This window comes from Bison bison, unplaced genomic scaffold (genome assembly GCF_000754665.1).
Source record: "Bison bison bison isolate TAMUID 2011002044 unplaced genomic scaffold, Bison_UMD1.0 scf7180017864145, whole genome shotgun sequence".
NCBI lineage: Eukaryota > Metazoa > Chordata > Mammalia > Artiodactyla > Bovidae > Bison > Bison bison.
Window position 1 is genome coordinate 9121061 of NW_011494717.1, and position 27288 is coordinate 9148348.

Genomic DNA, 27288 nt, shown 5'->3' on the forward strand with positions numbered 1-27288 from the left:
GCTCCCCAAGCCCCGCCTCTAGGCTCCCCAGCCTCTCCCCTCCACGCCTAAGCCCCGCCTCCGGGGCCCTGTCCCCATAGACGTGGCTCTATTCCCGGCGCCAGAGCCAGGTGAGGAGGTGGGAGCTCTCTAAGCCCCGACCCTGTTCTAGAGAATGCTAATCTCCATAGCCCCGCCTCTAGGCTGACTAGTCCCGCCCGTGGCCCCGTCCACCAGCCCTAAGCGGAGCTCCTCAAGCTTGGGGGGCTTCCCTGATGGCTCAGATACTAGAGAATCTGCCTGTAATGCGGGAGACCTGGGTTCGACCCCTTGGTTGGGAAGATTCCCCTGGAGGAGGGTACAGCTACTCACTCCAGTATTCTTGCCTGGAGAATCCCATGGACAGAGCAGTCAGGTAGGCTACAGTCCATGGGGTCACAAAGAGTCAGACACGACTGAGCGACTTTCACTTTCAAGTTTGGGGACCTCCCAACCAATCTTCTCCCAAGGAACACCGACTTGTGCAGGTCCACCCCAGGGCATCTCAACCCCTCTCCACTACCCGTCACCTCGTGGCCCCAGCTCCCCACACACTGAGGCAGAAACAGGTGTGGAGGAGAGAACCAGAAAAAGGACGTGGGGTGAGCAGTATGACAAATCAGGGAGAACTCCAGGGACTCTGGCCAGAAACCCCTCTGTGAAGCATGTGAGGTCGGAATTCACAAGCAAAGTCGGCTGCCAAACGCTGTACCACTCATGATTATTTTTATACAGAGACATGGGGTGACAAAAAGTTTCCAACTCTCCTTCAATCAATTATTATCCCTATTTTTTCAGATGAGTAAACTGAGCCCCAGAGGAAGAGGTGTCCAAAGTCATGCGACCAATGAATAAAGGACCGGGACTGGAACCCCATCCTCCCTCCCTCTCGGGTCAGGGCGCCGCACTGGCGACTGGACAGAGACTGGCCGCAGTTCTGTCCCTTAGAGGCTGGGGTAGCCGGAGGGAAGAGCGCGCCACCTCTCAGTGGTCACAAGCCCCAAGTTCATGGAGGCAGCGCTCAGCTTGCCAGCAGGTGTATTCCTTACTTTCAAAGCTATAGCACCTTCCCAAGCATTACCTCATTTTGCCTCATTTAAACTAAAGGCCAGGGTAAGGAGTGGCTTACAGCGAAGTCGGTGGCTGAGCTGGGAGTTAAAACTTCAAATGCACACTGTTCCTGCCCCTCACACCTGCCGCCAGTGTGGAATGAAAAGGGGATGGTGCTGGATTGTGCACTCCAAGCTGTGACATTCTCTGAAGAGGAGAGTTCGTCGGAGTGGGGAAAGAGTGAGCATGGATGCGGAAGGTGGAGGGTGGGAGTGGTTAGTTAGCCCAGGCAAGAAACCCATCAGACGCACCCTTCGGAATACACCGGACTTGTGAACACCTGTCAGAATGAATTTAGGGTTCTGATGATAGACATCTAATCCCAATATTGTTTTTCCAGACAATGAGACTGCGTGTGCGCTTCCTAAAACAACAACAACAAAAAAAACTGGAGTACATGCCAGACTGAGTGGTTGGAAGTGATGGGGTTAACCCGGGAGAGCTTCGCGGAGGAGGTGAGGCTTGAACGGATTAGGCAAACTGGGCGGCGGGCTGGCTGTTCTGGCGGGGGAGAGTGCAGCTCGTGCCAAGGTTTGCGGGCGGCGAGCGCTGAGGGATTGTACCGCTCTAGGGAGCGGTGAGGAACGGAAGCACTAAAGGGTCTGCGCGCGCCCTGGGCCCCGCCCCTCCACCCACGCCCTGCGCGGGGCCCGCGCCAGCCTCTCCTCCACGCGCTCGCCTCTCCCCAGCTCTCCGCGCGAGACCCAGCCCACAGTCCACGCGCGGCAAGGGAGCGAGGGTGGGGTGGCTCTCTTCCCTCAATCTCTCCGAGAAGCATGGGGCCTCAGCTTCCTCTGTGAGTTATGGGGAGGCAAACTGAATCGGCGAGAGGGGAAGCCACCTGCCAAGGTCACCTTGTTCGTCTGTGTCATAATCAGGGTGCAGATCATGTCCTAGCTCAGGTCCCCGGGCAAGTCTCGCCTGGCACCGTCGGGGTTTTGTTGTTGTTGTTGTTTGTTTGTTTGTTTTTGAAGCTCCGCACCGGGCCTGGGACTTGGCCAACTCTGAGAGCCTTGGAGCAGAGACGCGGGGGCCACCGCTCCCTCCAGGGCTCGGATGCGGTAGCCTCGCCCGGAGCGGCCGGCTCCAGCGAGCTGGAAAATGGGCAGACACCGCGGGAGCCTGTGCGGGACAGGGGCCGCTAGGCACGCCTCAGCCAATGACGACAACAGGGGAATGTGATAACAACAATGGCTTCCTCCGGGATTTCCTTTCCTGGGCAGCCCCTGCTAGGCTCAGGGACAGCAGCCCCGGGTGCCCGGGAGGGGGCGCAGACGCTGGCATGTGCTCACCGGCCACCCGGCAGGGAGCGAGAAGGCTGGAAGGGAAAGGGGCGTCGGAGCAGATGGATCATTGAGCTGCCCTTCCCCTCAGCTCCCTGGCCTTAGAACATGCTGCCTGGGGAAGCTGAGTGCAACGGGTTGGGAGAATACCAACAGTTTCTTTTGCTTGGAAATTTATGCAAGATAAGCTTGGCTTTGAAAAAGACAGCTTGCACCTGTTTCTCAAGAAACTATCAAGTGGCCCTGTGAAAATCTTTGCAAAGTGTCCTCTTGAATGCCAGGTCTGAGGAAGACATTCTGCACCTGGACAGGAGATGGGAAGACTGTGCAGGAGTTAGGACAGCTTAGGGCTGGTGCCCTGTATGGAACACTTCATTCAACCTTCACTGAACAGTAATTTCCTGCCATGCACCTTGCTCTCCCACCTGGGGATTCCTGGTGAAAAAGATGGACGTGTTTTCTCTCCTCCTAGCTTTGACTTGATTTCTCTTCTGCAGTTTTGGGTTACTGATGTACCCACTCTTGATGCTCTTCTTCCTCAGATACTAATTTTCCCTAAGGTGTGTCCTTAGGCTATTCTTAGTCCCAAAGGAGATGAGGCAGGGAGCCCTGGAGGTTCTCAAAAGAACAGGTCAGTGCCAGCTTCCAGAGCACACAGTGACAGAGCAGCTCAAAAGGGGGCTTCAGGGGGCCGGACCAGTTCACATTGGGAGAAAAGGGGAGCAAGGCCCAGTGCTGAGGTCAGCATGTAGGCTGAGCCAGAGATCTTGGGCAAGATTTGGAGTCCAAGCCTGTGGACAAGGGTTAATGTGTGAAAGGGCCATGTCAGGCTGAAGGGTACATACAGAAGTGTTACCCCCAGAAAGCCTTTCCTGATCCCGCCATCCCCTGTCCCAGGTGGGTTACCTGCTCTTCCCTGGTGATCTCAAGGTCCCACAGTGCTTAGGTGCTGGGACCACTCACCACACGATAACAAAATCATTTGTTTTTCTGTCTCTTCACTAGAGCAGGAGCTGCCTGAAGACAGGTGTTGTCTTTCTCACCACTGTGTCCCCAGCTTGATACACAATCCCCCGTAAAGCCATCCCAGAAAGGAAGACCTGATTGTCAGAATGGAAGCAGGATGGAGGAAGCAGGATTTAGTTGGAGACATAGAGGAAGAAGGAAGGCTGCAGCTTAAACGTCACCTCCTCAAAGAAGCCTTCCCTGATTCCCCCAAACCAGGCTAGTGCAGGTTATACATTCTCATTGCACACTTCTTTTTCTTCCTTAGCACTTATCATACCATAATTAAATTATTGTTCAGGGATTATTTATTTCTTCACTTGGCTTTCAGGATGCCATAATCTAGTTTTCCCCTTATGTCATTGACTGCTTATTTTCAGTCTTTGCTGGTTCCTCCTCATCTTCCCAACCTTTTAATGCTGGAATAGTCCAGGACTTGGTCACCCTCTTCTCTTACCTTTCTACACTCAGTCCCATGGAGATATCATCCAGTCTACAGGTTCTAAAGACTACCTGGAAACAGCAAGAAATGATTGTTGAAGCTGGGGTATAGGTACATGGAGGATCATTGGACTACTCTGTTTTTATATGTGTTTGAAACTTTCTATTAAGAAAAAACTTTAAAAAATAAGTGGCATCTTACATGACGATTCCCAGATCTCTCTCTCACTTGAACTCTGATCTCATATACCCAGATCAATTTGACTTCTCCTCTTTAATGTCTAAAAGCGTCTCAAGATTCATCTAAAACCAAGCTCCTGATCATCAACCCATCCCAAACATTCCCTTCTAGCAGTCCTCCTGGGGCAGAACATGGGAACTCCATCCTTTCACTTGCACAGACCAGAAACCTTAGAATCATCCTTGACTTCTCTATTTATACTCCACATCCAATCTGTCAGCAAATCCTGTTCCCATCCTTGTCCAAACCACCTTTGTCTGCCTTCTTGATTATTGCAGTAGCCTTCTAGTTGTCTTCCTTTTTCTGCTTTTGTTGCCCTGTCATCTAGCCTCAATCCAGGCTAGGCAACTAGACCTGTTTCCTCACTCTCCATCTCACTCAGTATCAGCCAAAGGGCTTCCACTGGCCCACAAAGCCCTATGCAGTCCAACTCCTCTGATCTCATTTCATACTACTCCCATCTCAATCCCCAGCCACCCTGGCCTTTGTGCATGTGGGTCCTACAGCACACCAGGTACACTCTGCCAGATGTCTTCACAACTCACCGGAGGACCTGCTTCAGGTCCTAACTTGAATATCACTTTTACAGGCCTTCTCTGTTTTTCTTTTTAAAAATTGTATTCTTCCCTCAAAAATTTTCCATCTCCATCCCCTGCTTTATGTTTCTCTATAGTGATGATTACCACCCAACATACTGAATATTTTACTTGTTTACTGTCTATCTCCTCTCACCAGAATTTAAGCTACATGATGTCAGAAATTTTTGTCCGTTTTATATGCTGCTATATCCCCGGTACCTAGAAGAGTATCTGGCACCTGATAGCACCTAATAAATATTTGTTGAAGATATTAATGAATGTCTGTCTTCCATAATAAGCCATAATCTATGAGAACTGATTATCATTGTATCTAAGGTACTAGGCATAGAGCAATGCTAAATAGGTATTTGTTGAGTAAGTGAACTGACTAATTAAAAGGACAGTTCATGAGAGGAACTGGTGTGAGGGCAATGGTATAGAGGATAGAAAGAACAGGGAGGGAAAAAAGACTGATGGTTACAGAAGGTTTAGGGCAATAGTACGCAATGCATTTGGATGGGCAACTTGGTAGCAAATCGAAGTGTTCATTGCCATAATTTATAGACTTCTGTATTTATTTATTTGGCTGCACTAGGTCTTAGTTGCAGTACAAAGAATCTTCATTGGGGCATGCAGGATCTTTTAGTTGTGGCAGGTAGGATCTAGTTCCCTGATCAAGCCTCTGCATTGGGAGCTCAGGGTCCTAGTCATTGGACCACCAGGGAAGTTCCCATTGTCATATTTAAAGGGTTGTTTTGCACCCTGTAGGCTACGAGCAAAGGAATAGTAATGATGGAGGCACTGCTTTACAAAGATCTGGTAGCAGTATACACCATGAGACTGGCAGTAGCAAGAGCAGTTAGGAGGCTAGGACAGCAGTTAGTGTGACATGGAAACCCTCTAACTGAGGTGCTTCAGCATTGTGGAAGCTGAGAAGAAGAAAAAAACTAGAGCAATTTTGAAAAAAGAAATGATTAAGAACTGGGCTCCCCGGATGGCTCAATGATAAAGAATCCACCTGCCAATGCAGGAGACACGGGTTTGATTCGTAGTTTGGGAAGATTCAACATGCTGCGGAGCAACTAAGCCTGTGGGCCACAGCTACTGAGCCTGTGCTCTAGAGCCTGGAAGCCACAACTCCTGAGCCCCTATACCACAGCTACTGAAGCTCAAGGGCCCCAGAGCCGGGGCTCTACAGCAAGAGAAGCCTCTGCAACGAGAAGCCCTCACACTGCAACTAGAGAGTAGCCCTGCTTACTGTAACTAGAGAAAGGCCCACACAGGGATGAAGACCCAGCACAGCCAAAAATAAATAAATAAAAATTTTAAAACAAACAAAAAAAATAAACGAGTAAGAATTTTTGGCCCGAATCTGGGGGAAATAATGGTCCACAGCCCACTGATGTTTGGGTTTTGAGCAGCATTGTTGGAAAGAGTCGTAACATTACTGCAAATGGAGAAAGCAAGAGGAACAACCAGTGTGGGGACAAGGTCATGAGCTCAGATTGCAGAGTGTGGTTTTGAGGCAATGGAAGACTTGTGTGTGGATGGCTCTAAGGTGAGCTAAAACGGAGCAGTGCCAGCTGAAGCCACACCCACAGACTGCATCTCTGAAGTAGAGAGGAAAGTGCAGAAGCAGGAGCTTAAGGACCGAACCATACAGAATACCCACAATCAGGAGATGAAGGAAGGGAGAGGAGCCAGCAAAGAGGACAGGAAACTTATTGGAGATGGAGGAGGAGACTCAGAACAACGCAGAGCCCCAGAGTTGAAAAGACATGAAATTGGTAGAGTTGAACAGAAAGAAGTGATTTAAGGCCCAAAGTCACCTCCCAAAACATAGCCTGATATTTTTCACTTCATTCAGTCACACTGCCTGAAACTCTGCCAGTTATTCCTTTTGTGTTAATAAGAATTAAGGGGATGAGGTTCTAATAGTTGCTCTCACTGTAAGCTGAATTACAGGGTTTTAATCAAATTGCTTCCCACCTAACCCTTAGGGATGAGATCATTTTAGGGAGGTGATCGTTTTTATTAGAAACATTTAAAGGAGAGAAAATGAGAGGGGTAATTTTGGAGTTTTGACTGCTTGGGGAACACTGTGGCACTGTGGGGGATATTTTGGATAGCCAGAGGGCAATGGGTAGAGGAATGAGAAAATAGAGTTCTGAGAGGCTGAGAAAGGATGTAGAAAGGGAATGGAAGGATCCCAATGGCAATTTCCAAATCTTCTTAGAGGGAGGATCTTGATTTACCCCTTATTCCCAGAGACAGAATGAAAAGCAACTTCTCTCTTTACAAAATTGGGAGGAGACAGGAGAGAAAGTACCGCAGTGATGATGATGACAACGATGACATAGCACTTACCACGTGCCAAGCATTGTTCAAATTAAATGTTTAATCTTCCTAACAACCCAAAGAGGCAGACTATTATCTCCATTTTACAGGTAAGGCAGGTGTGCCCTGTTAGTGTGAAAGTGAAAGTGTTAGTCTCTCAGTCATCCAACTCTTTGCGACCCCGTGGACTGTAGCCCACCAGGCTCCTTTGTCCATGTGCCCTGTTAGCCGGCCCTTATGTCTGCAGAGCCTGAGGCTGCAGGGCAGAGAGGACAGGGGTATAAAGCAGCTTCTCCAGTTGGAAGCCCTCCACCTCCCACCATGAGATGTTGGGAGGATGGGCGATGGCCCTGGGGAGGACCAGCAAACAAACTGGGCCAAAGGTGTTTTCAGCTACATGTAGTACATGTGCCTTCAACTGGGGGGAGCGAAAGCAGGACATCACCTGCTTTAACATCATCATGAAAGCAAGTGAATATCAACTACAACTTTGGTCCGTTTCTACACCTAGATTTTAAAGTAGGGAGGGAGCTGGTGTGTATAAGGAGCCAACGTGGTATATGAACTGAACTTGGAGTCAGAAGACAGGTCTAGAACTCACAGATTGACCTTGTACAGGTTAATCCTCTCTGGGCCACACTTTTATTAAAAAATCTAGGCATTGGTTAAGAGTTAAGTCTCTGAGGTCCCTTCCAGCTCAAAATCTGTACAATTCTAGAACCTGGGAATTGGGTATGACAAATTACAATCTCTCTCTCCCACCACATATGTTTGAGAGCGTGATATTTTGGGTATAAATATGCCAATGTGTGCTGTCTGAATGTGTATATTCCAGCTATATGACTAAAACTTCAGTTGTTTGTGGGTAAATAAGGGATGCTTCTTGGTTTTCTCCAGGAAAGACCACATGGCTCTATGAGGTAGTAAATTTCTAAGATCATTGACTCAAGATATGGTGGGAGGGCAAATGATTTCAGAAAAAATTTGAGTCCATCATCATCCTTTAGCGGTTATTTAAATTGTTTCCATTACTTTTTACAACCAAATTTAACTTAAATTTAACTTAGTCTTGATCTCAACCCTGTGAAACAGCCCAGGACTTCACAGAAGTGGGAAGAGACTCAGAGATTAAGTGACTTGTCCAAGATCACACAGCCTTTTAGAGCCAGAGCCAAAACGAAGACCTGGGGCTTCAGACTCCTGGCTTGAGTGTTCTTCCTAGTTCTGTGCTGGGTGTTAGAAGAGACCCCGTGCATAGAAAAGAGAGTCGGAAGGGCTCTGTTTCTAGGGGAGGGCCCCAGGCCACAGAGTGCCAGGCCAGTCTGACTGCTCTGTTCCCATCTCTGCAGCCTGCTGGCTGCCATATCTTCTCCTTGAGAGCAGAGGGCTTAAAGATAATGGCTATTTCAAGAGCCACAAACTATGATTAGAATTAATTAGAATGTCAGAGGGCAGTGATAAGAAGTAATAACATTCTGGAGCCTCTGACAAGATGTGAAAGATGTTTACTAACCCTTCTCCGAACATAATTTGTCCTCTTTCTCAGGCTCACTTCTATAAAGCAGGGATATGATCACACCACCTCCCAGGGCTATGAGGATCAAAGGAGACAATAAGGTAAAAGTGCTTTGAAAAGGTACACAAGTGTGTTTGTTCATTCAATTTAACCAACATTTACTGAGCATCTACAATATTCCAGAAACTACGTTAAGAACTGGAGGAAAACTAAGACAAATGAGAAACAAGGAGCCCAGAATTGCCATTACTCTCTCCTAACGCTTCAGTCTCTTTACCCCTCGTGTGTCTGTCTTCTTGTCTCAGGCTGTGTGAGGAAAGGCTGACTCTGAGTCCTGTCCAATTCTCCAGCTAAACGTTTCTGTCCCAGGGATTTCTTGCTATGGCCCAAACTCTGGACCTCCATTGGACCAGCAGAGGGCTCCCTCTGCTATTGCTCATTCAGCAAATCATTAATTCACTTACTATGAGCAGGCATGGTTCCAGGTGTTGGGGACACAATGGTGAACAAACGGACAAGGCCCTGCCCTCGTGGAGTTCACTGTCTACTGGCGAAGGCAGACCTGAAATCAACATACAAATAAATATATATTCACAAATGATGGTGAGGGTGTTTTGATATGGGGAGAGAGAAGTGGAACTCAATTTAGAAGGACTCTCAGCCTTCTAAACTCAGCCATGCATGTAGCCTGGGGAGGAGTTCTCCACGCAGAGGAGGGGGAAGGAACACAGTGTCTTCAAAGAACTGACAGAAAAGTGGTGCGGCAGAGACCTGGGCAAGCAAGACAGTGGTACTCATGGAGCTGGAGGGAGAGGCAGGGGCCAGACCACACTGGGCCTATAGACTGACAGGAGTTCGAGTAAGTACAGTGAACTTCCAGTGCCTTCTGCTCTCTTCCCAAGTGCTGGTGAAGAAACGACTTGGGCTGTTCCACTAGTCTGTCATCCCATGATGGTGACAAAAAGCTGGAGGTTAGTTAGAGAACAAACCATCAAAAAATTGCCAACTTTATCAATGTTATGTGCCAGCCTGGATGGGAGGGGGACTTGGGAGAGAATGGATACATGTACATGTATGGCTGAGTCCCTCTGTTGTTCTCCTGAAACTACCACAACATTGTTAGTCAGCTATACCCCAATACAAAATGTTTTTAGTGTTAAAATTTTTTAATTAAAAAAAATTACAACAGTAATAAAATAGAACAATATATTGAAGCAATATACTATAGTAAAAAAAAAAAATGTCAATTTTAGCTCCTTTACTTTGGGTGAATAACCTCTAAACTCATCTAACCCAGAACCTATGACTGGTGCGTGATTCCAAAGGTTTTCATCCCCACGCCTACACTGATCACAGATCTACAGAAATAGATTAATCCAGTGTTCCTTGTGCATGTTGAACATGGGCTCTTAGTTTGCTCAGATGACTCACATCTTTGGTGTGCAACTGAATCCATGTGCAACCAGCACAATGACCACTGGATTAATATCTGTAGAAGAGGAGGTAAATGTGCATAAGTAACAGTAATAAAGGGAAGAGATAATAAAAGCCAAAAGACAGGTGACAGAGATAGTACTGAAACAATAAAGTTCTTTCAGTTACACATTACAGGTACCACTGGTGTTCCTTAGTTATGAAAACCAACATCATGAAGTAGTAAGCTTCATGCAAGCCTGGCGGAGATTACAGGAAGTGAGGCCAACCACCCATAGGTGCCCTCATGCCCTGCAAGTGGCATGTAACTTAGTTGAGGTAAATTGGTACTTTTGGTAACTTTCTAGAAAGAAAGTTAGTGATACGGATCAAAAGCCTCAAAACAAATTCGCTTTGACCCAATAATTCCACTTCCAGAAATCTAAACTAAAGAAAAAAAAAGATTTTCTTAAAGATTAAAGATAATTTTCATAAGGTCATTACACTATTAATATGATTAGAAACAATTATCCCATCTGGATTATGTAATTATATTATGGTACATCTTCCTTATGTAATAGTATTTAAAGGGTTTCTGAAGAACAGGCAGGACTTTTGGAAATGTTCAAGACATCATTTTAAAGGAAGATGCAAGATAAATTACAATACGATAGGATAAATGCTTTTATAGAGGAAGGTGGGAACAATTGAGGGAATGAAGGAAAGTTTCTTAGGAATACTGACATTTGATGTAGATCTTAAAGCATGTGTAGGAGTTTCCCGTGGACAGGAAAAGAAAAAAGACCAAGTGGCGACCTCTAAATTCTATGAAAGAAGACTAGGAAGGTAATACACATCTTGAGAAAGGTTGGAAGCAACCATACAACGCATACAGCCACGGTCTGCAAGCCCTGTTATCTTTCCTTAATTGAGTCGATGGGTCAGGTCCCCGATCAGGATGAATGATTCCCCCTCCCACGGGAGAAGGGACGCCCCTGGAGGCTGCACCCGCGGCTGGGGCAGAAACTGACACCCCACAGCCTTTGGCCACGGGCACAGGCAGATCCCTACGCTCAGGCTTCCTGCGAGCAAAATAAGTCCCACCCCGGCCCCAACCAAGACCTACCGGCAGCGCCAAAAAGTGACCTGTAGTGTTGACGCAGTGCGCAGGCTCGGTTGGCCACTGGACCGCTGCCGTGTTAAGTTTCACACCTTCATGGAGATCGCGTGAGGCCTCCCGGCTGAATAGAGCGACTATGAGGTAGATGCCAGGCCGGATGAGGGGTCCACACAGAGCCAGAGGGGACCTGAGGAACCAGAGCACTCCCTTCTGAGCTGTTGCCTTGGTTCTCCCAGACCACGGCCTCCCAGGCTGTCTCCCACTCCCTGGGGTGCGGCTCCCTGCTCCCTCTCTGGTCAGCCCCAACAGCTCCGGTTTTCACTTCTTCCGTCATCCTTGAGTCATCTCCCTGTTCTCCCTGAGGTGAGATGGTTTGAGAGGGCAGGCTAGGAGGGAGAAAGTGTCTGGCCTAGGTGCAGGCACTGCCTTCCGGCCTGGTTTCTAGACGCCTGGCTTCTCTTAGGCAGCTCACAGTTTGGTCTGACTTGTTCTTCCCTTGGAGATTGTGGACCGCCAGGATTCCCCACCCAGCCTGTTCTGAGACTGGGATCCTGTTGGGCTTTCAGACCCAACAAGGACTTGGACAGGCTCAGGGCTCCTTCTGTACAGTCCTTGTAGCTCTGGACAAAATGGATCTTTTTGCAGGGTTTAGACCTCCTCTTTGCCTCTGTAGAATGTGGGGTGTCTGAGCTCTGTGTATCTGGTGGGCGCTGGGGAAGCTGAGGAGAAGACGTTTCCTCTGTAAAACTTGAATTCAAATGTCTTGTCACCTGTGCTCTCCTGCTAGTCACAGGTGCCACTCACCATTGTCTGGTATTTGTCCCATGGTAGCCCCTTTCCTGCCTCGCCCCTGAAGGTGATGAGTTTCCTGTCACTGGAAGTTCACTTCTCTGTGGCCCCCACCCGGGAAGTTCTCACAAACACTTCCCTTCCTCCCACCCAGATCATGGCTCATGTGGACGAGGCCGCCCGCCAGTTGTCCAAGTCTGGGTCAACCCTCTATGCAGTGCTGGAGCTTAAGAAGGGTGCCTCACCTGAAGATGTCAAGAAGGCCTACAGGTTCAGACCTCAGCCCCTTATTAAATCTCGCAATTCTTCCCTTTAAACCCTTCTCCTCGTACCTTGCTTTCTCACCCTTTTTTTTTTTTTTTTTTAGTATTTATTTGGCTGCATCAGGTCTCTGTTGTGGTATGTAGGATCTTTCATTGTGGCATGCAGGCTCTAGAAGGCACTGGCTTAGTTGCCTAAGTGGGATCTAAGTTCCCTGACCAGGGATCAAACCCACGTCCTCTGCATTGGAAAGCAGATTCTTAACCACTGGATCACCAGGAAAGTCCCCTGACCCAATTTTTAAATACCCAGACCTCCACTTTGCGGCCAGATGGGGCCATCATCCTCTTCCGTGTGGAGGAATGCAGATGTGGGCTTCTTGCCTCCATCCTCTCATGCATTCTTTCTTCACCCTCTAGAGACTTATCCCTGTCATTCATCATAACCCTCTCACCCCTACCACTCCCATCCTCTGCCCACCCTTCTTTTGGGTATTGCCTGGCTAGGAGACTGGCCTTGAAGTATCATCCAGACAAGAATCCAGGGGACGCTCAAGCAGCAGAAATCTTCAAGGAGATCAACACAGCCCACGCCGTACTGAGTGACCCTAAGAAGCGGAAAATTTATGACCGGCATGGCTCATTGGGGATATATATATACGATCACTTTGGCGAAGAAGGCGTCACATACTATTTTACAATGAATAGTTGTTGGTTCAAGGTACACAGTTCTTTCTGGTCCCTTAAAAATAAGGAAGGAGGGGCAACCCTCCACTCTTAGGATGGCTGATTCTCCTCTCCTAGAACAAATGCTTCTATTGTCTCATACTGGGTGCTGGAAGAATTGAGGCTGGGTGGAGCTTGAATGGAAATACACAGTAACTGCTGGATTGAAGCCATTCTTTCCCACCTTGTAGACACTTGTCCTCCTGTGTGCTCTACTCACCTGTTGCTGTTGTTGCTGCTGCTGCTGCTTTTGCTGTGGAGCACTTAAGCCACCACCTGAGGAAATGGCTAACAAAAAAAATGCGTCAAATGTCCAGCATCAGCCTCCCAGGTCAGGTGAGAACCACAGGTAGGGACTGGGGTGAGAGCTGAATTAGGGTTGTGGGTGAAACCCTGAACTCTCAACTGTGAACCCCCAACTCTCAAGTCAGTATTGGGGCCAAGTGAACAAAGAGAAGAGGGTACGCTTGGTTTCTGAGGGGCTTATGCCCAAAACTGACAGTTTAAATGTAATGTTCGCTTTCCATGACTGTTAAGCTTAATGGATGGAGTGAGCATTAAGGTAGGGAATGGGGTGGGAGACTGTGCCTAGAAAAGGCAGTAGTTGAAGACAAGTTAGAGAATGCAGTTCTTTGCATTTACTCAAGAAAGGTAGTGTCTGAGATGATCCACTGAGGTGTGGGTTGACTGAAATTCACACCAGTGCCATCTAGTGACAGGAATACATAACTGCAAGGTAACCCTTTTCTCACCAGTGGACTAAAAAATGGGCTTCCCAGGTGGCTCAGTGGTAAAGAATCTGCCTGCTAAGGCAGGAGACTCAGGTTGATCCCTGGGTCAGGAAGATCCCCTGGAGAAGGAAATGGCAACCCACTACAGTATTCTTGCCTGGGAAATCTCAAGGGCAGAGGAACCTGGTGGGCTACAGTCCATGGGGTCGCAAAAGAGTCAGACATAACTTAGCAACTACACAACAGACCAAAAAATTGTTACCAGATGTCTACATATGTGTTTTTCAATCCATCATAGGACACAGAGAACATTTTAGAAGAGGGGAAGATGGTTCTAGTGATGATAATTAGTAAAAGATGAAGAGTGAGGTATGAAAACTGAAATGCGGCAATAACTAAAGGGTAAGGAAAAAATACACACTAAAAACAATTCAGCTGAGTCTTTAATGGAAAGTTATGTCTTTATAGTGTGGACTACAGGTATTGTATCCTTCCCTGTAGGGGGTTTGCTTTAAATTCTGCATGATCATTCGTTCTAGTTAATAAGATGCCATCTTCTTCTGCCCTTAGATGCTGAGCCAGTGAGGGTGACTTCTGCTGCCCAGGCCACTGGACTCGGGGAAGAGAGGAGCAAGTAGCCCTGTCCTGACATTGACCCTGATTTGCCCCTTCTGCGTGTAAGACTCCCGTCTTCACAAGCACTGATGGCCTCCATCCCAGTGAGGACCCCATCTTTGTCCTTGATGCTGTCACTGACCCTGGCCGTACAGGGTCACCCAGCTGTTCTTCTTATTAGCTCTAGTCCCAATTTTAACCTGTTAGAGAGCAGCCCGCCTACCCAACCCTTGTGAGGTCTTAGGCAGGGGTGACAGTCTTCCTGAACATTGTTTTTCCTGTGCCTTCCTTGGAACTTGAGCCAGTGTCAGCGGTAGTGTCAGCCACTTATGAGACTTCCTTCTGGATCCTGAACACCAAGCAGGATGGATCCTGTCCTGGAGCTGCTGTGTCAGGTGACCCACCTTTGTTGCAACTCTGTGTGCCAAGAACTCTTCGTTCAGCCTCATTCCCCAGCGAGTTCATCTTTCTGGGAGCTGGTCTCATCTTCTTCTGGTGCCTGTGCCCTTGGCATTGCCAGCCTCATCCCGTACCACCATGAGACAACTCAGGAAGAGCATAAGTGCGTTTGAGGCTTAGAGGCCATTGTCCCGCCTTTCAGTTCTCCCTGGACTGCAGCTGCTAGCACAGCATCCATGAGCATGGGGCCTGTGGGTTGACCGAACAGCACAGCAGTGCCTGCCGGCTTCCATCCTTCTGGTCTCATGTTGTACAAGCTGATCACTATATGTTTTGCGCTTAAAGTAGGGGCATGAAAATGTGATAGGGTGAAGACTGAATGTGTCCAGGCCCTTTTCCCATGTGTGCTTCATCGCACTGTCTGTCTGGTATCCTCATCACACCATTCCCCATCTTCGCAGGGTCAGAACCTAGGAACTCCTCAAACTTCTCTCTCCTGACTGGGAGAAGGGCTAAGGAATATCAGTCAATAAAAGAGCTTTTTAAAATCCAAACCCAGTGCATATGTTGGGCTCCCAAAAGACAAATCATGCCTGGGACAGAGAAGAAGAAGGAGAAAAAGGTAGAGGACAGGTGGGCATATCTGAGACTAGCCTGCCTCAGGGAGCCAGAGATCAGGACATGTGTGGAGCTGGGGCAGAGGCTTCCCAGAGCCTTGTGATGATGACTTTGTCGGTGCTCTAAATTTCTCCTGGAGACCAATTTCCTCGGTGCCCAAAATAGGTCCCTGGCATCCAGGTCCTTTCTGCCCAACTCCACTTCTCTAGATTTCCTAACAAATCAAGATATGTCCTTGGCGTGGCTCCAGTGATGTGTTTAGGGACCAGAATCCTGTGTTTTCTCAGGGATATGCTCATGAGGTCGTTTCAGGCCCTGGCGCACCTGCCAGCTCCAGCCTCCTGGGCTTCTTTTCCTAGGGCAGGGGGATATAAGAAAGATCTGGGCAAGTACAAAAAAGAGCCTCTCTCTCTGGTGCCCTTGTTTTGAATCATAGGATTCAGAGGAAGATGGTCAGAATCACTGACTAAGCCTTGGAGGCAACAAATTTCATTGTCTCTATCTATAGGTCCAGCAGGATGTCTCCTTTCACCCAGGCCATGTATGGTGCCTGTCACACAGGCCAGTTGAGATTCTGTGCCGCTACCTGGAAGAGGCACCCAGGCCCAAGCATGGGGGTCGGGGGCTCACAGGAGCTTCTGAGTGAGAGCACCTCTGTTGCCCACCTCGGCTTCCACCACAGCAGTGAAGTTCACCCCACTCTTGCTCTGGGGAGTCACCCATTCCCGAATGAGTCAGGGTCACTCACTCGGTGACAGCTGTGGCTCGCCTTACAGGAGCTAAATCGGGAGTTGGAATGTCACACACACATGCCCCTTGTTCCCCACCCCCACGTTAAAAACTAATCTCCTCTCTGGGGAGTGAGAGACAAACAGCGCTGCCCACAGAGTGGACAAGAGGGGTTTGGGAAACAGAAGGAGAAGTTTCCAGGGACAGAGCCATTCAGGGAGAGAGGACGAGAAAAAGCTACGTGTGCCTGGCCAGGGTACAGAGCAGAAACTAAGGCGAGGCAGAGAAGTGTCTGAAAACAGCTATCTAAGGACAAGGCAAATTGTTTTGAGGAAGGGACAGGAGACGTAGAGCTGTTTCAGGAGTGAGCAACAGAAGGGAACACAAAGAGTCGGAAGACTGCCGAAAGTACACGAGGAAGGGTCCAGAGGCAGTGAGAGAAGGCCGAGACCAGGGCCGAGGCCAGGGTAGGCACAGTCGCTGAGGGGATGAACTTCACGGTGGGTTTCAAGCCGCTGCTAGGGGATGCACACAGCATGGACAACCTGGAGAAGCAGCTCATTTGCCCCATCTGCCTGGAGATGTTCTCCAAACCGGTGGTGATCCTACCCTGCCAGCACAACCTGTGCCGCAAGTGCGCCAATGATGTCTTCCAGGTGGGCCGGGGCAGGGCCGGGGCAGGGCGGGCTGGTGAGAGGCTTGTCAGGTCAGTGCCAAGCGCCCAGAAGGTGATGGGAGGAAGGCGCCCCAAGGAGGCTGGTGGTGGCTGTCCTGGCTGAAGGGCAGAAGGAGAGCCAGGGGTCCTAGCAGATCCCAAAGTAAGCATGAGTCAGCAGCCGCTCTGCAGGCTGATGAGCATACAGCCTGTGCATGGACAGCCCTGGGATGCTGGTCTCTACAGAGAAAAGGAGACCCACATGGAAACTGGACAGGGAAGTGATCCTCTAACCAGGCTGTGTGACAGTCTGTGCTGTGACTCTGCATTCCAGCTTGGAGTTGAGATTTCAAGAACAATATGGAAAATCTGGAGAAAATAGCAATGAGATAATGAAACATTAAAAAGTGGACTGTGAGAAAGGTCCATGATGACAGTGACATTATTTGTATTTAAAGCAAAAGACTGAGCGCATCCATCTTGGGACGGGGGCAGGCAAAGTTAGTGGACAGAACACTGGGAATTCACCCCCACTAGAGGTGACACTTGTGTCCTTCCCCAGATTGGTGAGTCAAGAGACCTGCTGGTTAAAAGGGATCGAGGTCACTTAAGCAGGGAGAAGGCAGAGAATACATTTTACTTCCTCCAAATGGAACCAATTTTGGCTTGTGTGTGGTCACAGAGCAAAGCATAGCTAATCAAATTCACAGATCTCATTTTAGCTCCTGGTTTCAGAACTAAAAGCAGCACGTATCAGAATGTTTTATATAAGTGGGCTTGCTTTCTTGCCCCATGCCCTGGTGTAGGTTCTAGTAATCTCTAAAATGTAACAAAGATCAGGGAGAGTGAGGGATAAAGGCGCGTGCACACACACACACACACACACACACACACACACGTGTCCTTACCAATGAAGTAAAAGCTCAGAATAGACCAGAGCTGGCTGACTTAGTAGGCATGGCAGCGATAAGGAACATCATGAACATGCAGTCTTCATCTCTGTCAGAAATTATGGGGAAACGTGTTGAACACAGTGATATTTAACTTAACCAAGAGAATGCTTCCCTTTTAAGTTCTTTAGGGGCAGTATGTTTGGGGGAAAATAGTGGGCTGGCTAATTCAGGTCATTCTACAGCTGCACCCACAGCCCACTGTTTGTTGTCTGCTGTCTTCGCTGAGCCCCATGGTCTCTCCTGCCATCTTCCCATCGAGGCCTTTTGCCATCTCCCATTCCTGTCAGTGTTCAAACCTGTCATTATTTGGCTCCAGACAACCTCAGAGCCAGTGGTTTTCCCTCTCTAGGGTCTGATCATCCCAGGCATTCAGTCATGTGCAACCCACCATCTTGGGTTTTCCCTTGGTCTGATTAACTCTGAACATCCTTCAGGCTGAGATGCCCAGAGGGGAATGACAGAAAGGTTTTGCCATCCCTTCTCATGAATTTGTAGTTAAACATTCTTTCATTAGAGCCTGAAATATGTGAAAGCAAAGAAAACTTTTGAAAGTGAAGGTAACATGTTCTCTAAAAAAAAAAAAAAGTGGTCAGAATATTAAAGTGCATGGCACACAGTATCACTGGGCAGAGGGATGCAGGGAGGAGTCCTATATATGGAGGCTAGAAGATGTTCTTCCCTGGGTCTGGAAGATCCCCTGGAGACGGAAATGGCAACCCACTCCAGTATTCTTGCCTGGAAAATCCCATGGACAGAGGAGCCTGGCAGGCTACAGTCCATAGGGTTGCAAGAGTCAGACACGACTTATTAACTAAACCACAACCAGAAGATGTTCAAGTCAGTTTTCTGTATCCAGACACACTGTTTTGGTTCCCTGAAGGTCTGGAATACTGATCTGAGCCCAGAGAGACTTGGAAATTGTTTGGGTCGAACCCTGTGCAGAATATTTGGGAGATAACATGGTTCCCGGGGCTTCGGGATGGTTCTGTGGATCTGGACTAATGTGTGTCTTTTGAAGTACAGGGCACCCCTGGCCCTCCAAGGAGAGGAGTGAAGCAGTTCATTTCCTTGCTGCTTTATTTGGGATGGCCTGGTGGGAGGCTGACCCAGTTCTTTGGCTGCACTTATGTATATACATCTCAGCAGACCTCCCTCTGAAAGATGAGCATATTTAGTTTTTTCACACATTGCCTCCACATTTTGACAACTCTAGGCATAATCAGATTGTCTGTTTTCTAAGTATGGGGACGAAAATAGGACTTCTATATCTTGAAACTACTTAGGAAGAACACACTTAGAACATTGCCTAGAAAGTTAATAGGACTTAGAAAAGTGATACCAGTATATTACACACCCACACACATATTTTTTTCCAACACTATAAGAATTTATATTATGAAAAGTGAATCTTCACCTTGGGCCCTCTCTAATTCCCTTTTCCAGATGGAAGTAGCCATTACCAACTTTCTTGGGTACCCTTGCAGGAATTTTCCATAGTTAGGTACACGTTTGTATGTGTGTGTGTATGTGTATGCACGCATTTAAATTTATCCTATACCTGCCTTGGTTTACTCTCTTGGCTGTCGTTCCATAGCCACACATTCCAACACGCACCTTCCTTTTTAATAGCTATATAGTGGTCCCTTGTCATGACTGAGCCACAGTCTATTTCACCCATGCTCTGAAACATTTAGATGATGCTCAGTGTTTTGCTGTCCTAAAAAAACTACTGTGATGGACAACAAAAAGGAATTTGGAAGGAGGAACTTCCCTGATGGTCCAGTGGCTAAGACTCGGCACTCCCAATGCAAGGGGCCTGCATTTGATCCCTGGTCAGGGAACAAGATCCCACATGCCACAACTAAGACCCATCACAACCAAATAATTTTTAAAATACTAAAAAAAAATTTAGTATTTGGAGGGATTGTGATCTTAAAACATCAGGTTATAAGAACTGACTCATTTGAAGAGACCCCGCTGCTGGGAAAGATTGAAGGTGAGAGGAGAAGGGGATGACAGAGGATGAGATGGTTGGATGGCATCACTGACTCAATGGACATGAGTTTGAATAAACTCTGGGAGTTGGTGCTGTATAGGGAGGCCTGGCATGCTGCAGTCAATGGGGTCACAAAGAGTCGGATGCAACTGAGCAACTGAACTGAGCATCAGGTTAACAAAAGAGGAAACAAAATTTTTGAGGTAATTACTTGCCAGTCCAGTGGTTAGGACTCCACTCTTTCACTGTTGAGGGCCTGGGTTCAATCCCTGGCTGGGGAATTAAGATCCCATGGTGGGACCAAAAAAAAAATTTTTTTTCATTGAAAATGTTGACGAGTATTAAAGGTTTGGGAGGAAATCATCCATAATCTCACCTTCTCCAATGCAATTGTTTTCATGTTTGCATATTATGCTTGTCTCTATACATATTTTTACATAGTTGCCATCACAATTTAACTCATTTTCTTTAGAGCTGTGATACAGTTCTCTTTCTCTCTCCCTCTCTCTCTGAATTTAAACAGAATAAAACACCAAAACACCACATTAACCCCCTTTAATTTCTCTCTTTCTCTTTCCCCACACTTGCACCCACTCAGCAACCAAGCATTTTGGCTAGGGGAAAGCTGTCGGTGTGGGAATTTGACATAAACATCTTCCCATGTGTTTCTGAATTTGTAAACTCTATTCCTTCCTAAACTGCTTTAAAACAGCCTGTGGTTTATTTTTATACCTGCCCCCACTTCACTGTGGGCACTTGTTTATGAGCTGCAACCTGTTGTAATTTAACAGACAACTAGAAGGCCTTATGAGAAGGTTGTTCAGAAACAGCTTTTCTGGAGGGTGTCCATGTAGGGAGAGAGTTACAGAGATGGGAATAGCAAGAAAGGGGCCTCCTCCTGTCATAAAGGGCAAACTGGGAAAGAAATGACCTCTTTTATTTCATCCCAAATTCAAGTTCCTTTTTTCTTTCTTTCTTTTTTTTTTTAGTATTTAGGTTGCTTTGGATCTTAGTTGAAGCATGTGAGATCTTTCATTGTGGTGCACAGACTCCCCATTAGTGGTGCGCAGGCTCAGTGGTTGTGGTTTGCAGGGCTTAATTGCTCCATGGCGTGTGGGATCTTAGTTCCCTGACCAGGGATCAAACCCTTGACCCCTGCATCGCAAGGTGGATTCTTAACCACTGGACCACCCGGGAAGTCCCCCAAATTCCAGTTCTTTACAGTCTAATTGTTAGGGCTGCTGCCATCAAGTACAGGCCAGCTGGTGAAAACCCTACACAGCCTTCCTCTTCAGCCACTTCCACCTGTCACTGAGGGCACTGAGATGTCCCTCCCCGGCCCAGACTTGGGCAGGTCTCTTTTATGGGAAATTGGTTGATTGAAATTTTATGAAGTATGTTAATCTTGTAGCCGGCTTAGGATCTTATTTGAGGAAAGAAACTGGATTTACTGGGAAACACAATCATAGACCGAGACTTAGCACTCCTGGGCTCTAGTCCTACCGGTTTCTTCCTTAATTGGCCATGACTGTAAAGCAGGTTGTTTCACTTCTTCAAGCCTGTTTACACACACATGGATAAAGAGGGGCTTTAAATTGCTGTTTAACATCCTTGTAATTCTAACAATCTGATTTCACAAATGGAAGAAACATCATCATATATTTCCATTCTTTCAGGACTTTGCATTCAGTTACTAGTTACTAGTGTCCTATCTTGGTTCACTCTTCTTTTTGTTTTGTTTCTTGTTTGTCCTGGCTGCACCACTGGCATGTGGGATCTAAGTTCCCCAACCAGGGATTAAACCCACGCCCCCTGTATTGGCAGCATGGCGTCTTAACTGCTGGACCGAGTAGGGAAGTCCCATGGCTCACTCTCCTGCTTACCAGTCCTCCTCTGAGCCAGCCTCTTTTCACAAATCCCTGTGTCATGCTCACTGCTAGGTTCTGTTGGGCAGAGCAAGCTCTCCCCTCAAAACCCCTCCCCCACCCACAACTCAGCTTTTGCTGCCTCCTGGATTCTTCTAAAGGTCTTCAACTTGCTTCAAATGTGTGGTCTTCTGCCCCTGTTTTCCCACAGTTTCTCTAGTATATTCTGAGGTTCTGTCTCAGAGGACCTGCACGGTCCACTATTCATCATTGGCCAGGCCAACAGTTTAGGGGAGATAGCTGCCAACAACCCTCCTTACGTCCTGGGCAAGTATCCCAAATCAGCATCACTCTGGGTAGCCAGGAAAGAGGGAAAAGATTCTGAGAGAAGTGTAGATTCAATAGAGGAACTGCATTCACAGAGCATCTTTGTAGATGGAATGTTTCCATTGGAGGCTGCAGACCATTACCAAAGAAATATAGCTTAAAAGAGAGACAGCTCATGGCTTTGGCAATGTTTCCCCCACCCAATTCCACACCCCACTTCCTACCTTCATAATAAAGGAAAGTGCTCAATTTCTAGATGTTAGTGAAAATAAAGATGTCATTTTTCCCATCAAGGTTCACAGAACCCTTGAATTCTACTCATCTGGGGAGCAGTGTCCCCCAGGTTTAAGTTCTGCAGCATCACAGGCACCAATGTCTTCCCAAGCACCAGCCTCGAAAGGTCTGAATTTTTTTTTCTCCCTCCTCTCGCTGGCAGCCCACTCACATCCACACAATTGGCCAGATTCCACCTCTGGCATCCCTGGTCTTTGCAGGGTTTTCTGTTTCTGTCTGAGGGCAAGACGGTGACTTGCTTGTGACTTGCTTCTGATCTGTGTGTCTAGCCGGATGGAGGCGTGGGAGACCTTCCTTCCCTGACCAAGGGCGCCCCCTGCAGTGGAAGCGCAGAGTCTTCACCACTGGACCACCAGGGAAGCCTGGGCCTTTACATCAGAAGCAATGGCCAGTCTTCTCTCCCGTTTATCCAAATCACTTCTGATTAATATTCACTCTGATTTTCTCTTGCAGTTTAGAAACTTGGCCTACAAAATTGAGTTCAGCTCTTTACCCTTGGATTAAAAACCCTCTAAGGTTTTACAATTTTTTTTTTTTTAAAGCCCTTCATGGTAAAATCTACCTTTCAACTTCCCTCTGTCCCATGACTCCTCTATCTGTAATTTGAACTCCTCTAGTATATTTGGTTTCCTAAAACTCTTTCTGATAACCATCTCCTGCTTCCTGTCTACCCTGTCTTCAAGTGGTATTTTCTTAAACACTTTCCTTAAACTAAGGGTTTTCCTTAAACTAAGGTGGTCCAGTGGTGAAGACTCTGCGCTTCCTCTGCAGGGGGCGCCCTTGGTCAGGGAAGTAAGATCTCCCACGCCTCCATCCGGCCAGATAGACACACAGTTCTTTTTTTTTTTTTTTTTAGATAAACCCTTTTATTTATTTATGCTTCTCCAGTTTGTTTAAAACAACAAGAACAACCCCCTTAACATAACTGACAACCCTTCTCCCCTTACCCTTCCTTGGGCTGAAGGGTAGTTAATGGGGAAATGGCCCCCAGGGATGAGGCTGAACATAAGAACCCCTTAGGGAGGTAATGGAGTGATGGAGCCTGAATTCCCCGGGAGATAGGGCAGGAAATGGCAACCCACTCCAGTGTTCTTGCCTGAAGAATCCCAGGGACGGGGGAGCCTGGTGGGCTGTCGTCTATGGGGTCAGACTTAGCAGCAGCAGCAGTGTATGACCTAGGGAGTAAACTAACATAGGTCTGCTAAGTATCTTTTCTCCTGTTAATGCTTCTGGCACTCTAATACCCCCTGTTCATTCACGGCAGGATTGTGCATTGTATTTTTAAAAAGTAAACATTTATTTCCCCAAACACGAGGTCCTTGTACAAAATTTCAAAATTATATTTTTTTAAAAAAGAAGGAAGGAATCACCCACAATTCTATCACTCAGTGGAAATTATTGCAAAAAATATTTAGTTTTTATTTTATGCATTTTATAAAGTAATTCATGGTTTATACAAAGAAATTTGGGAAATGTAGATGAATACAAATAAGAAATTTTAAAATCCTATAACTCCCATCACCCATTTCAAAATCTGGATCCTACTGTCTATATAGACTTAGATCCTGCTTTTTTCATGAGTCTCTCCCCATGTTAAGAACATGTTAAAGATAGTTGCATTGTAATACCATTGTAACTCATTTAGTCTTTACTATTAAATAACCGGGCTTCCCTGGTGGCTCAGGTGGTAAAGAATCTTCAGGCAGTTCGGGAGACCTGGGTTCGATCCCTGGGTCGGGAAGATCCCCTGGAGGAGGGCATGACAACCCACTCCAGTATTCTTGCCTGGAGAATCCCCATGGACAGAGGAGCCTGGCAGGCTGCAGTCTGTGGAGTCAGACACAACCAAAGCAACTAAGCATCAGCATTAAATAACCAGCATGTTAACTATCTGAAAAAACAATTTTACTGTTTATTCTGGTTAAAAAAATAATACAGGTGTGTTGTGAATTTTTTTTTGTGGCTGCGCTGGGGCTTAGTTGCAGCATGTGGGATCTAGTACCCTGACCAGGGATGGAACCCAGGTCCCCTGCATTAGGATCTTGGAGTCTTAGCCACTGGACCACCAGGGAGCTCCTGTATTATGTAAATTTTAAGCCTCATAAATAATATAAAATTATAGAATGTATAAATCCATCTAAACACACTAGGGCTATTTCAGAGAAGATGGGATTTCAAGAACTTTTAATATCAAACAGGAAGAGAGCATTCGAGGGACAGCTAGAGGGAGGCACAAATGAGAGATAGTGGATTCAAAACAGGGACATGGTGACCTGCAAGATGTGAGAGGAGAAGGTTGCTATAAAAACTAACAACTCCCTTCCCCCACACTGGTCAGTGTTCTTACCATATACATATCCATTAAGGCTCATTGCTCAGAGAACATCAGCCTTTGAATGGAGCTACTGCTAAGTACAAATCCTCTTTTTAGATCTGAGGAAATGTGAGCCATAAGAGAAATTGTTTTCCCAAGGTCATAAATGGCAAATCCCAAACCACATCTTCAGATCACTGCTACTTTCCCTATATCATCTTGCATTAAATGCTCTCAATTAAAATACAGAGATGCTACCAAGAGTGGGGAACAATTTTATCTGCATGTCTAGTACAGATGACTTTCTCAAGGTAGCCGCTTCGCATTTGCAAACTGTTTAGGACAGAAGACATACAAGTTTTGATTAGGGGAGGGAGTTAGGAAAGGGTTAGAGCAAATGTCTCAAACTTCATTCTCTGTCATCTTCCTGATTTTTGCCAAAACTGTATATGCCATTTGTACTATGCTTAAGTATTTCTACTTAAAAGAACTCACTTTGGGGACTTCTGTGGTGATTCAGACCCAGAGCTCCCAATGCAGGGATTCCTTGGTCAGGGAACTATATCTTGCAGGTACCAAGAACCTGCATGCCCCAAACAAGATCTGGTACAGTCAAATAAATAACTCTGTAAAAAAGAACTCACCTTCAAAGATGAAATATTTATAATTCTAAATGACAAAATCCACAAAAAAGCACCAGTTTTATAGGCTGGTTATTTTTTTCTAATATAGATTAAGGTAAACACGTAAGAGGGCTTCCCTGGTGTCTCAGTGGTAAAGAATCTGCCTGCCATTGCAGGTTCAATCCCTGGGTTGGGAAGATCCTCTGGAGAAGGAAATGCCAACCCATTCCAGAATTCTTGCCTGAAAAATCCCATGGACAGAGGAGTCTGTTGGGCTACAGTCCATGGGGTCACAAAAGAGTCAGACACGACTTAGCGACTAAATAACAAACACCTAAGGAATTCATATGTCCATCCCTGTGCCTCCTGAAATCTTCATACCTGTCCTCAGTATGTGCACCACATTTTGGGAAACAATGCACACTTGGGTAGCACAGTGAGGGAGTCTGAGCTACATAAGCTAGCAACATGTCATGCCATGAGCCAGAAGCCTCCAAAAATCCAAAAGAAAAACTTTACTGTTTATTAGTAGTCAAGTTTAGCTCTAGTACCCAAGGACACATATACACACGTATGTGTCTATATATATATATATACACACACACATATACGCTTCAGGGTCTACTCTAGCAAAGGAAGTTGGATGTGGAGTTGGGTAGGGGAAACATTGCTGAAGCCATTACAAAAAGGAAGAGGTGCCCTCGAGGTTAGGTGGAAAGTCAACGGGAGGTAGAATATGGCAGGAGGAGTTGAGCTGTGGAAGAGGGGAGGACTCTGGGACCCAGGGATGAGTGGCAAATCTGGGCTCAGCTGTGGCATCTACTCCAGGGAGCAGCACCAGCCTGTGGCCAGAGAGGAGTAACCCTCCCCCTTGCCTGCCCTGCGTGCTCTCCAGCTTCCAAGAAAGGTGCTCTTCAAACAGGAGACTGAGGTTGACCGCTTAAGCATTAATTGCTTCTCAGAGCCCCTGGTCCTGGGAGAATAGTTTAGCCAGGATTAGCCAGTGGGATGAGCCACCAAGGAAATTTCTCTGGCAGGTGTGGAAGTGGTGATGAGGCACCATGCCTCGCCAGCCCACCTCAGGTCAATCTCTGGGGTGAGTCCTCACTGTGGGGAATCTGAAGTAGGACCCTTGACCAAGATAACCCAACAAGTCTTGATTACTTTTTCTTCTCTGTTGTAGCACTGTGGTAAAGTAAAATATTTACTGTCTTAACCATTCTTAAATGTGCAGTTCAGTGGCATTAAGAATATTCACGTTGTTGTTCAGCCATCACCACTATCCATCCCAGAACTCTCATCATCCCCCAAATGAAAACTCCGTACCTATTAAATAATAACTCCTCATTTCCCTTCTCCCAACCCAACCCCTGACAACCACCCTTCTATCTCTGTGAGTTTGACCGTTCTAGGTACCTCATATAAGAAGGGTCATACAGTATTTGTCCTTTTGTAACTGGTTCTTCTTTAATCAGGGAGACTATGCTTTCTTCTTAAGTGAACAATGCAAAGAAATAGAGGGAAACAGTAGAATGGGAAAGACTAGAGATCTCTTCAAGAAAATTGGAGATACCAAGGGAACATTTCATGCAAAGATGGGCACAATAAAAGACAGAAACAGCAAGGACCTAGAAGAAGCAGAAGAGATTACGAAGAGACGGCAAGAATACACAGAAGAACTATACAAAAAAGGTCTTAATGCCCCGGATAACCACAATGGTTTGGTCACTCACCTAGAGCCAGACATCCTGGAGTGTGAAGTCAGGTGGGTCTTAGGAAGCATTACTATGAACAAAACTAGTAGAAGTGACAGAGTTCCAGCTAAGCAATCGAAAATCCTAAAATATGATGCTGTGAAAGTGCTGTACTCAATATGCCAGCAAGTTTGGAAAGTTAGCAGTGGCCACAGGACTAAAAAAGGTCAGTTTTAATTCCAGTCCCAAAGAAAGGTGATGCCAAAGAACGTTCCAAGAAGCGCACAGTTCTATTACTAGCAAGGTAGTGCTCAAAATCCTTCAAGCTAGGCTTCAACAGTACATGAACTGAGAACTTCCAGATGTACAAGCTGGATTTAGTAAAGGCAGAGGAACCAGAGATCAAATTGCCAACATCCATTGGACACAGTAAAAGCAAGGGAATTACAAAAAAACATCTACTTCTGCTTCATTGTCTACACTAAAGCCCTTGACTGTGTGGATCACAACAAACTATGGAAAATTCTTAAAGAGATGGGAATATAAGACCACCTTACCTGCCTCCTGAGAAATCTGTATGCAGGTCAAGAAGCAACAGTTAGAACTGGACATGGAACAATGGACTGGTTCAAAATTGG

At 46.7% G+C, this 27288-nt stretch overlaps 2 protein-coding genes across 2 annotated transcripts in view; both read left to right on the forward strand.

The window, feature by feature from the left end:
- Nucleotides 1–15135, forward strand: part of DNAJC5G (DnaJ (Hsp40) homolog, subfamily C, member 5 gamma) — a 17050-nt gene extending 1915 nt beyond the window's left edge. The window contains exons 2-8 of the mRNA XM_010840628.1: nt 1469–1583; nt 8560–8630; nt 12006–12121; nt 12619–12832; nt 13029–13173; nt 13867–13937; nt 14139–15135. Coding sequence (XP_010838930.1) covers nt 8583–8630; nt 12006–12121; nt 12619–12832; nt 13029–13173; nt 13867–13919 — 576 coding nt within the window. The 5' untranslated portion in view covers nt 1469–1583; nt 8560–8582 and the 3' untranslated portion in view covers nt 13920–13937; nt 14139–15135. The remainder of the gene's footprint in view (nt 1–1468; nt 1584–8559; nt 8631–12005; nt 12122–12618; nt 12833–13028; nt 13174–13866; nt 13938–14138) is intronic.
- A 924-nt stretch (nt 15136–16059) lies between these two features.
- TRIM54 (tripartite motif containing 54) overlaps nt 16060–27288 on the forward strand; it is a 21404-nt gene continuing 10175 nt past the window's right edge. Inside the window, 1 exon segment of the mRNA XM_010840630.1 lies at nt 16060–16585. Coding sequence (XP_010838932.1) covers nt 16418–16585 — 168 coding nt within the window. The 5' untranslated portion in view covers nt 16060–16417.